Consider the following 12,123-nt stretch of genomic DNA (forward strand, 5'->3'; position numbering starts at 1 on the left):
CCTAATGAATGAATCATTATAAAATTTTTATAGCATAAACTTGTTTATTACGCTGTCCATTTTATTGGCACATAGTTGCATGTAGTAGTCTCTTATGATCCTTTGTATTTCTCTGATGTTCCTGAAGTTTTTTTAATGAAGATTTTCCTTCACAGTTTATTTTTTATATAATTAATCAATTTTTTTTGGTCTTGTTAGGGCTGCACCTGTGGCATATAGAAGTTCCCAGGCTAGGGGTCAAATTAGAGCTGCAGCTACCAGCCTACACCACAGCCACAGCAATGCCAGATCCCAGGCACATCTGTGAACTACACTGCAGCTTGCAGCAATGCCAGATCCTTAACCCACTGACGGAGGCCAGGGATCAAAACCGTGTCCTCATGGATACTAGTCTGGTTTGTTACTGCTGAGCCAAAACAGGAACTGCCAATCGATTTCTTGTTTATGGTGCTCCTGAGTTTTTATACTTACTAGAAAAATCCTCCCTTTATAAAATAATACTCTCATGGCTTTCCACTAGTACTTTTATAATATTAGTGGTTTTTGTTTTTTTACTTTTATTTACTTGGATTTTCCCTGGTATGCATTGTGAAATTTAAAGCCAATTTTCTTTCTGGTTGGCCAATTTTCTATTACTATTTATTGAATAATTCATCTTTCCCCATTTTCTTGAGATACTGCTTTTAATATATAGTACTATGTTCCTAAATGTGTTTGGATCTATTTATGGGTTTTCAAAAAACTTGGCTCTATTAAGTTATTATTAAGCCAGTTCTACACTGTTTTAATTAATAATTTATATTTGACTCCTGGAAGAGCTAGTAAGTACTCCTTTTCAGAATTTTCATATACATGCCTGCTCATATTTTTTTAAGAGATCAAATTGAGAAGACTGATACATTTGATGTCCTATTTAGGAAATTTATGACTTACTTTTTTTTTTCTTTTTAGGGCTGCACCTGAAGCATATGGAAGTTCCCAGGCCAGGTGTTGAATGGAATTGCAGCTGCCAGCCTACACCACTGCCACAGCAATGTGGGATCAGGGCCCCATCTATGACCTACACCACAGGTCACAGTAATGCCGGATCCCCAACCCACTGAGGGAGGCCAAGGGTTGAATCCATGCCCTCATGGATAATAGTCAGGTTTGTCCCCACTGAGCATGATGGAAATTACAAGAAATTTATGACTTTTTATTCAAGTCTCTATTTGTGCTCAGCAAACATTAGCATTTAAAAAAAATCTGAAGTATATCTTATATATATATTTCATCCTTTTCAGTGGACAAAGTTCTGTGAATCTTGAAAAGTGAATAGTTATGTAATTGCCTCCACAACCAAGATATAGCACTTTTCCATCACTCTTGAAATTTCTCTCATGCCTCTTCATGGTAAGTCTCTCACCCACCTAGTCCTTCAGTGTTTTATTCTTAGTTTTCCTGTTTCAGATTGACATAGGCTTGGAATCAGACAATATGAAGCCTTTGAATCTGGCTATCACTTAGCATATCACATTTGAAATTCATGTTGTTGCATCAGTTTCTTTTTTTAATGACTCATAATCCATTACATCCATTCACAAGTTGAAGGAATTTTTGGGTTGTTTCCTGTATTGAGTGATTATGAATAATGCAGCTATAAACATTCACACGAGTGTTTTTCTGTGAATGAAGTTTTCATCTCATTTGAGTAAATACCTTGCAGCAGGATTGCTGGTTGTAGGATAAAATATATGTTTAACTTCATAAGAAATTGCCAAACTGTCTTCAGAAATAACTGGACCATTTTGCATTCTCACCAAGAATGTAGGAGAGTGCCAGTTGCCTTGTATCCTTGTCAGCATTTGGCATTTTCAGTTCTGTTTTTAAAAATTTAGCTGTTCTAATATAGATGCATAGTGGTATGTTGCAGTTTTTATGTACATTTCCCTCATGGATTAATAATGTTATTTACATAGTATTTTTCATGAGGTGTCTATGCACATTTTTCTCATTTTAAATTGGGTTATTTTCTTATTGTTGAGTTTTTAAAGTTTATATATTTTGAGATTCCCTGCAGTGGCATTTAAAGTTTTCTTCACCTTATCTTGCACACTTCTTGTAAAGTTATTTGGATAAAACTCCAACTATACACATATTTTCATCTTATCTCCTGTATGATAATCACATATGTACACTGATGCGGAAGTGGCCTGATGGAGCTTCTCTGAAGCAGCTGCCATATTGAGGATGACCTGAAGGCGCAGAAGGGAACTGTTCCCTAGGTCTCTGGGCTCCAGTGGTGAATAATAAAAATGGACAACTGGCATCCAGAAGTGTCTTCCTGCAACAATAATCTTGTGGTGCCACTTCAGTGCTCTCTATTGATGAAGCTCAACATTGTGCTAGTTGAATGGAAAAACATTTACATGGTCCAGCTTCAGTGTCATAAAGTAGGGCAAAGAAAGGTGGATTTGGAGCTGAAAGACAACTAATAATGGACAGACCTCTAAATATTTTTTAGGCCATTCCCTCTCCTCTACTTCTATTGTGCACTGCCCTATTCACTACCCTCTTTTCTCATGCCCAGCTGCTTGAAGAGCTTCCAAATTGGTCTTCCTGCCCCTATCCGTATCTTCCCAAAACCCATGTTAACAAAGTTGACAGACTGATTTATTTAAAAGTCCAAATTTGACAACATTCACCCACATGAAACTCCTAAGTTTCTTCTCCTAAATAAAGCATATTATGTGTTGCTTGTCCAACTGTGATGTTAACTTTGAGACCAAAAATAATTCAATTTTCCCCTCTCTGACACTGCTCACAGGGGAAGGCCCTTGCCCCCACTTCATCTGGCTAACTCTTGAACCAGTCAGGAGGTCCTGCTTCCTCCTAGAAGCCTTCCCCAACAACTCCTTTTCCCCCAAGTCTGGATTAAGAACCCATCCTCTTTGCTCCCATAAATCCATTTGTTCTTCATCCAAAGAATACTTGTATTCTATGTTCCAGGCAATGTACTACAGTCTGGTGTCGTATGAATCTTAATTGGGAACTTCAGGGTGCTCTAAAGAAAAGGAACGAAACTCTATGAGTATTTAATAAAGGAATTTAAGTCAGGCAGTACAAGCAGGTGATGCTTATTAAGCTTGAGGGATGAGCAAAGGGGAATAAGGATTTTCTAGCAGAGAAAACAAAATCAAAAGCCTTACGAGAGGAGAAGCTTAAAGACCAGTGCAGTCACAGAGAAGAGTGGTGTTTGTGAAAAATGGCTAAAGAAGTGGGTAGGGGCCAGAAATGAAAGGCTATGTCCATTGTACTGATTTCGACTAAGTCAAGGACACTTAAACATGAACTAGATACTTGCTTGCTATTAAGAATTTTTTTTTTCCCCCACACCTGCCACATATGAAAGTTCCTGGGCCAGGGATCAAACCTGCACCATAGTTGCCATCTGTGACACAAGGGAATGTCCAAGGAATTGTTAAGTTTTAAAAGATGTGACAGTAATGTTGCGGTTATATTGGGAAAAGATTTTGATTTTTTAGAGATATGTATTTGCTTCAAAACAATCCAAGGGAGAGAAGAAAAGCAGGCGGGCCAAGGATGAAACAAGATTGACCATGTGTTGATGGTTGAAATTGGGTGATGGGTGTATCAGGATTATTTAACTCTACTTTTGCACATGATTAAAATCTCCAATAATTTAAAAGAGGATGTTGGTTTTTAAGAGCAGTGAGAAGATGTGAAGTTCTAAGCATCAACACCGGCACACTCAGATTTGATTTTTAGAAAAAACTTTGGCTTTAAGGTGGAGATCAGAATGAAAGGGAGCCAGGTGACTGAGAGACCATTTTAATAGACTTTTGCAATGGTTCAAAAAATGAGATGATGGTTGGGCTGAGGAGGAAGAAATGGAGATAAGTGAAAGGATGCTCGAGCCATTTCGGAGATCTCAGGGGAACTGATACTGAGATACATGGTTGAGGGTAGGAGAGGAAGATCATGGGCTTATTACTTGTGACAAGTTTGAGTTGTATGATTGCCTTTCAGGCATCTAAGTGGAAATTTAAAAGGAATAGTATGAAGATTTTAAGAGAAAGGTGATATTAAGTTGGGGATCGGTGCATGCCATAGATGATCACTGAAGTGTGATCACTCTACCTCTGCATATATTAAAGGGACTTTAATTCTTGAGTTGAGAACTAAATACCTAAACATCTGAATGACAGAGAAAAGGATGTGCTAGAAAGGAGACAAAATGCTGGATACAAGTTTGGGGGACAGGGGAGAGGGAGGGAAGGAGGTAGCAATGGCCAGAAAAAATGTTATTTGAAAATCTAGAAGGGTATGGTCAAGCGTCTGTTTTCTGAGCATCAAGATAAAGGCAAAAATTGCCCACTTAGTGACATATAGTGATTTTTCAAGGGCTTTATGTAGTAATGAGGGCAAAGGAGAGACTGGAATGGGTTGTGAATCTTGAGTAATTGGAGTAAACTTCTTACAAGAGCTTTGGCTGTGATGGTAAGAGAATGGGGTAGGAGCCAGAAGGGGAGGGAGTGTTGCACTTTCATTTTTAGCTTGGGAAATATGTGCTGCATGTTTAAATGTTAATTATTTAACATTTAAAGGATCACACTGACGGGGAATAGCTGCCTTAACGAAAAGCCATAATTCATAGTGTGAGATTTCTTAGAAGTAGCAGGAGATAGGAGTAAGACAAAGGGACTGCCTTAGTTGTGAGGAAATTACATCCTCTAATGAAACAGGAAGGAGTGGGTAAAATATGTTTCTAAGCTGGAAATGAGCTGAGGGAGTTTCTCTCATACAGTTTATCTTTGCCACCTCCCCATCTCTAAAATAGGAAAGGTAATCTACTAAGAATGAGGGAGAAAAGAGCGTTGGGGTTTGGAAAAAAATCAGTCTGAATAGTAAAAGAAAGTCTTAAGTTGGAGACAATGGATTTAGAGATAATGTCTAAATTTTTTTTATATGCACCATCAAATGCTCTGATACAGTGCCCAATCGGGTTTACCAAAGGTTTTATTTATCCACTTATGACTGTCTATCCCCCAGTAAACTGAGAACAACTATACATTTTAATTGTCTTTGTATCCTTAACTCCTGATTTACTGCCTAGCCCAATATGGGCTCTCAGGTATTTGTCAAATGTAAAATGAATAAAGCTTCTGCTTTTATTTGCAGCAAGAGTTAAAGAGAATTCCTCCTAGCTGCTGTGCTTATTATTTACCTAGGATTATTCTGAGTGCTTTACATTAATTAACTCATTTAAGTCATAAAATAACCCACTGGGGTAGGTATTACTATATTTTCCATTTTTCAGATGAAGAACCAGAAGCATGTAAAGTAACTTTAGAAGGTCTCACAGGAGGTACATGGCAGAGCTAGGTCTTGAAGCCAGATAATCTACCAAAGAGGCCACTATATGAATTTGCTCCTAAGGCCTCTGCAATACTTAATGGCAAAAGAATGAGTAAACACCATGGCAATTATCAGAACTGTTTAGATCGGGACTAGATAAAACTGAGAAAGTTCCTTGTGCTTGTTTCTAATTATGTCTAGCAACTAAAATTTTGTATAACTGCTATTCAGGCAGAAAAAAGCTTACGTAATTATTCTAACCAAAGAACACTGCAATATCAAAAATCAAAAAGCATTCTAGTAATGTCATACTATAGAACAACACTTACCTTTGTGGTTTGGATACTTTCTTTGCAAAAACACTATTATGATGCAAAGCTATTTCAATAAATGACATTTCAAAAAATTAACTGCATCAGTTAATTAATTACTCCTAGTTTTTAGCAGGCAAAACTTGTATTTGAAAGACACATGAGGATCCATTTTATATCCTGAGTCGGATATCAGATCTGACATTGGGTAAATATCAAAGGCGAAGAAAAGGAAATAGAGACATTCATCTGGCGAGGAATGAAGTATCATTCCTTCCTACAGAAAGCATTCTAAACCAGATGCAAGGAGGGAAACTGAAAAATGCCAAACTGAAGTAAATTTTAGAAGCAGTCACTGTATCAGTTCATCTCAGAGGTTGTATCATTATAATCACAAACTTTTATTACTGAGTGCCTAGAGAACTTGATGGCACTTTCAAGGGGTTTACAGAGCTTTATTTGCTGACCTTGCACTTCAGGAGCTTACAATTTAGGGGAAAGATGGAGAAATGCAGATGTGATAGAATGATGACTGAACAGATTCTACAGATCGAAAAACTACTGTTAAGTGTAAAACACACACTGCAAAGTGACAGCTAATGGGGATGGCAAGGGTAGTAGACAGTACTGCATATATCTGGCTTCCTGAAGAAGACAGATACCTGGAATATTCAAAGTATGTAAAGTAGTTGAGAAATCCAGAATGCAAACAAGACATTTCCTATCTGCTACCTCTAGCGTTCCTTACTTTCTGCAGCTGGGGAGAACTGAAAAAAATGAGGAACAAGGGGTAACAGAGTAACAAACTTTTCAGTACTCTTAGCACCTCTGATCACTACTTGACTCAGACTGGAACAAAATTACTATTTAGGCACCTTAACAGCTGTCCCATAACCATCCGAAACAGGTTCAAAGGAAAGAAAAAAAAAAAAAAAAAAAAAGATAAAGAGTTCCCTGTGGCACGCAGCAGAAACAATCAGGCTAGTACCCATGAGGATCCAGGTTCCATCCCTGGCCTCACTCAGCGGGTAGGGGATCTGGCATTACTGCGAGCTGTTGCACAGGCTCTGATTCGACCCCTAGACTGGGGACTTCTATGTGCCACAGGTGGGGCCCTAAAAAGCCAAAAAGCAAACAAAAAAACCAACCCCCCAAAAAGGTAAATACCAGTTTCTTTGCACCACTTACATAGTTATTTAGGTGAGGTATCTTGTAGCTCACCTTGGGAGCTACTAGATTTGAGGCAGAATGTAATTTATGGAGGGAGCACACTGCTAAAAATGAAGGGAAATGGTTGGAGGTAGAATATACACATAATAGGTAGAGTTTTACCTTAATGAGCTGGACAGAAGAACAACCCCTAAAAAACAGTAAATATGGTAATAAGGCAGGAAAATAAGCTTATGTTGATTCTTTCCCAACTCCACTATGATATTAAGGGTAAAAGAAATACTCTCCTAAGCTGAATCCTGATTTAATTAGGCAAGCTCTTTAAAAGAAGGCTTAGGGTCTTCTCTGAGATCAGAGATTCTCCTGCTGGCCTTGATGAAGCAAGATGCTATCGGTCCTGCATCTGTAAGAAAATGGATTCTGCCTTAGGATCATGAAGGAGGACCTCGAGCTTTGATAAGGCAGTGGCCCTGGCTGACATCCTGACTGCAGCCTTGTGAGGTCCTGAGCACAGGCCCTATCTAGGCTGTACCTGGACACCTAACCCACAGAAATAGTCAAAAATGTACTTTTTGGAGTTCCCGTTGTGGTGCAGTGGTTAACGAATCCAACTAGGAACCATGAGGTTTCGGGTTCGGTCCCTGCCCTTGCTCAGTGGGTTAATGATCCAGCGTTGCTGTGAGCTGTGGTGTAGGTTGCAGACGCGGCTCGGATCCCGCGTTGCTGTGGCTCTGGCGTAGGCCGGTGGCTACAGCTCCGATTCGACCCCTAGCCTGGGAATCTCCATATGCCGCGGGAGCGGCCCAAGAAATAGCAAAAAGACCAAAAAAAAAAAAAAAAAAAAAAAAACCAACCAAACAAAAAAAAAAACAACTTTTTTTTTTTTGGTCTTTTTGTCATTTTTTGGGCTGCTCCCGTGGCATATGGAGATTCCCAGGCTAGGGGTCGAATCGGAGCTGTAGCCACCGGCCTACGCCAGAGCCACAGCAACGCAGGATCTGAGCCGCGTAGGCGCAGGGCAACGCCGGATCCTTAACCCACTGAGCAAGGCCAGGGATAGAACCCACAACATTGTTCCTCGTCGGATTCGTTAACCACTGAGCCACGATGGGAACTCCCTACATGGTTGTTTTAAAGCTGTAAGTTTGTGATATGTCAGACACCAAAAGACTTCTCTAAACTTATTCTCTGAAGTGCTGCTTTAATTTTCTCTCTTTTGGCTTTTTAGGGCCATACCCACAGCACATGGAGGTTCCCAGGCTAGGGGTCAAATCCAAGCTAGAGCTGCCAGTCTACACCACAGCCACGGCAATGCAGGATCTGAGCTGAATCTGTGACCACAGCTCATGGCAACTCCAGATCCTTAACCCACTGAGCAAGGACAGAGATTGAACCTGCAACCTCATGGTTCCTAGTCAGATTCATTTCCACTGTGCCACAATGGAGACTCCAAATTTTCTCTTCAGAGAGGCAATGGAAAAAATTCAAATACGATGTCTTACAAATTAATGTCAATAAATCATGTTACAATGCAATTACACCTTTAAAGAAACAAAACCCCTATAAATTAGTTATTGAGGTAATAAGCATAAATTTAGTGTTAAGGAAAATTATCTTTAAAAGATATACTTTAGACTGGAGCTACCTATACACATTGCAATTTAACATTCTTATTTTTACAGCATCTGAGAAGGCCTCAGTGTTCCAAAAAGGCAGTTCAAGAGATGAAAAGTGAAGAACATCAAGCTTATTAAAACTTAATTATTCCATTTTTTTCTCAGCACAATTGCTCTATATTAAAAATAAGTCGGTTTACTAGATTAGTGGAGAAAAACAAAGTTGTGTTTTAATCAGTTAAATATGGTGAACTGTTAACTGTGCTAAAATAAATTTTAGACATGGAAAAGTCCTTCCTGGAATTCTATTAGAAAAATCAATGTCCTGTATGAGACTACAAGTAAACGACCAGCCCTTATACTCATCAAGCAGCCCTGGTACTCATAGACACTAGTATCATTCAGAACTAGTATGGATTTAAGAATAATTATTCTATACAATCATTTAGCCTGTTATAACCCTCACTGGCTTACTTTGACCCAGGCTTCTGTTTACTAAGAAACATGAATTAAGCTAAGTACTGTTATGTTCACCGCCTGGTAACTTAAGATGTTTGTAAAACCACGCTTTGTGTGCAATCTATCATTTTGAGCCATATGTTCAAGTTATACTAATACTTAAAACACAGCTCAAGTTGTCTCTCTCAGTCCATTTTGCTGGAAGAATGAAAGAAGGTCAAACTCTTGATTTAGACATGAGGAAGCAGAAGCATAGATAGTGTCACTTGAACAAATTCAAGTGATATGCTAGCTTAGAATACTAATATGTCTATTTTGAAATTAAAGAACTTAACAAATTTCTTCTGCAATGTTAGGACTAGGTCAAAGCCACTGAGTTTAATTCTAACTTTAGATGAATATATATTTAAAAAAACCACAAAGCACACACACATATCCCATGTAAAACATTGCTTTAAGTTTTAATGTTTATTTCCCCAAGACAGCCTAGCCTGCACTCTACTTGGATAAATTTTACAAGCTAGTTTTCTGCTGCTTCTAGTTTTAAACTTTAACCATGTTTCTGATGACAAGGAATGCTGCAAAAATACTCTAGTTCAACAAAGAGTTATGATCACAAAATAATTTTTATCCATTCTACAGTGTTTCAGAATTACCAGTTGATTTTTAAACACAAAGTAGATATAGATGCTAATGGTGGCTAATCTGGTATGTTTCTTATAGCAAACTGTTGTTCATGCAACACTTGTGCTCAAAGGGGAAGGCACAGGATTTCCTACAATGAGCCACCTTATAAAGAGTTCTTTTTGTACAAATTAATTTATGTCACATTTAATTTAGTGTGCATAACCTCAAAACTGAGGTATTATTCCAATTTATAAAAACCACTTGCATAACTTTTATGCAAGTTTTAAAAATACAAAGTTTTCTCCCTAAAGTGGCTCAAAATAGATTGTTCATGGCTGCCTACATCTAAGATAAAAAGATTCTAAAACAATTGAACAGATTAGGCATATTATTAAAGGTGTTCAAACCATTACTTGATTTGTACATCTACTCAAACCTCTTCATCGGTCTTTATTCAGCAGTACATATGCACCAAATTCCATTTTAGAAGTTTCCATATCATTTTCATAGAAAACAAAGTTTGAAAACAAGTAACATTTAAACACAGCACGGTATTCTACCACAACTGAAACTTTTTTCTTCTTCTTCTTTACAGGACTCAACAAAATCTAAAAATGAACTATGCTGTAGATTTACCTCATGCAAAGATTTTTATGTTATCTCTGAAAATGAAAAGGATGGCTTTTTAAAGCACATTTTACTGGTTTATACTATTATGGCAACTTGTGTACTGCAACACAGTCTATTTTGAGGGAAATTTATGATTTTTTTTCATGCAAAAATCTACACAAATTAGTTTTGATGATATGGAAAGCTTTTCATAGCATCAAACATTCATCTGGTGCAAATGCACAGGGAAACCTTCCTGAAAGTTTTCTGACTTGAGAAGCAACTAAAAAGCCATACTAGTAATGTAAATAAAAACTAAAAACAAAAAACAAAAACCCAAAAAACAAAACAAAAACTAAAACAAAACAAAAAAACAAAAAACAAAACAAAAAAAAAAAAAAAAAAAAGGAGGGGGGTGGGAAAAGGGAAGGGAAATAGAAAACACAGGCTGCAGAGTACACCAATGTCTGCTGCTGAACTGGTCTTTGTTTTCATGTCCAGTGTACAGTAACACTTATTATGATCTCACTTTGATGATTTACTAGGTTTGTTATCAGCCCCCTGAAGGCGAATCAAGCTTGCATGCGTTCACATACAGCACCACAACCACACTCTCGTACACAGTCACTCCAGGACTAGGAGTCTGCTTCACGAATGAAGAGCCCTAGATTTGAAAGATGAACCTGGCTCTGTATCACTGAGCCAGACATTCATTCAACATTGTCCATTCACACACTGCTTCATAGCAAGGCCTGGGCTCATTTTCCTTTGACTTATATGGGCATCCTATTCTCTTTTATGCTTACAAGGCTTGAAGATGACAGTACTGCACTTTCCCCTCAATTGATATAGAGTAAGTCAATTTCCTTCTCAGGCACTGAAGATCTGTGACCTGTAGCCCTTTTGACTTTGAACAACCTAAATAAGCATTCGTGTAAAGTTTTCGTTACATTTTGCCACTCATTCTCACTCGCACCCACTCGCCATCTTGACTTCATTTGGGCATTTTCTGTGATTCCCAATGAAATCTTCACATTTTCTTTCCCGATTTAATGCAGCAGCAGATCCCATGAGCCAAGCTTGATGGATCAAACCTTTTTATATATATGTATATATATATATGTATATATATATATATATATCTCAGTGCTGCATTGTACCTAACTTCCACAACATCTTTCTAAAACTGGAACCCTTCTGTTGGTACATTGGCAGATGAATTGAAACCAAATGTTCCACCTTGTATTGCCTCTGGAACAAGGCTAGGATCTTCATCAATCTAAGGAATACAAGAAAAAGAAAGTGACAATTAGTTTTAGGTATACAAAAATAGCATTATAGTAATATTCCCATTTCCTTTAAAAAAAGTATGAGAGAGATGATGGGTGCCAATACTACCCTATTACCCCTTCAGAAATTTCAAACACTTTATAAAGCTTTCTCTTTTTACTTTTTTTGACCATGCCTGCAGTATGCACAAGTTCCCAAGCCACGGATCAAACCAGTGCCACAGCAGTAATCAGAGGCACAGGTGCAACACCAGATCCTTAATCTACTGAGCTACCAGGGAATTCCCTGTAAAGGATTTTTCTTAAGGGATGCCAAAATGAGAGAAAACTTAAAAATGGGTAATTCCCAAAAGAATGAAAGACAAGTAATACATTAATGATGGTCCTATGTCTCATGCACATCATCTTTATTATTCTTTTCACAATGTAACAGAGTAACCCAGAACTGTATGCTGAAGTATTAGAAATCATAAGGCCTTGTACTATAAATTCAGACTTCTAAAAATCCAACTTTTAAGACATGAGATAAAAGCTACCTTTAAAAAAGTATGCTTTTTTTGGATGTTTTTTCTTATTTAATTAGTATTATAATCTAAGTAGGACTTAAGTAAATATACTTCTTTTACATTCCATTTTCTTTTTTGAAAAGTTGATAGAATCATTCAAGAAATCCACTGGTGGCTT

At 37.7% G+C, this 12,123-nt stretch overlaps 1 protein-coding gene and 1 long non-coding RNA gene across 3 annotated transcripts in view; one reads left to right on the top strand and one right to left on the bottom strand.

The window, feature by feature from the left end:
• The first annotated feature begins 3,516 nt into the window (after nucleotides 1-3,516).
• Nucleotides 3,517-10,077, top strand: LOC146397563 (uncharacterized). The gene is made up of 2 exons (XR_014824250.1): nucleotides 3,517-7,564; nucleotides 7,661-10,077. It is a non-coding gene; the product is annotated as an uncharacterized LOC146397563 (long non-coding RNA).
• KPNA4 (karyopherin subunit alpha 4) overlaps nucleotides 9,350-12,123 on the bottom strand; it is a 68,064-nt gene continuing 65,290 nt past the window's right edge. For both annotated transcript variants that reach the window (XM_021069735.2, XM_021069736.2), the window contains one exon: nucleotides 9,350-11,429. In XM_021069735.2, coding sequence (XP_020925394.1) covers nucleotides 11,331-11,429 — 99 coding nt within the window. In that variant the 3' untranslated portion in view covers nucleotides 9,350-11,330. The remainder of the gene's footprint in view (nucleotides 11,430-12,123) is intronic.

This window comes from Sus scrofa, chromosome 13 (assembly GCF_054392235.1).
Source record: "Sus scrofa isolate SSC_HxYL_T2T_F1_AM1 chromosome 13, Sscrofa_HxYL_maternal_Yorkshire_Landrace_v2.0, whole genome shotgun sequence".
Lineage (NCBI taxonomy): Eukaryota > Metazoa > Chordata > Mammalia > Artiodactyla > Suidae > Sus > Sus scrofa.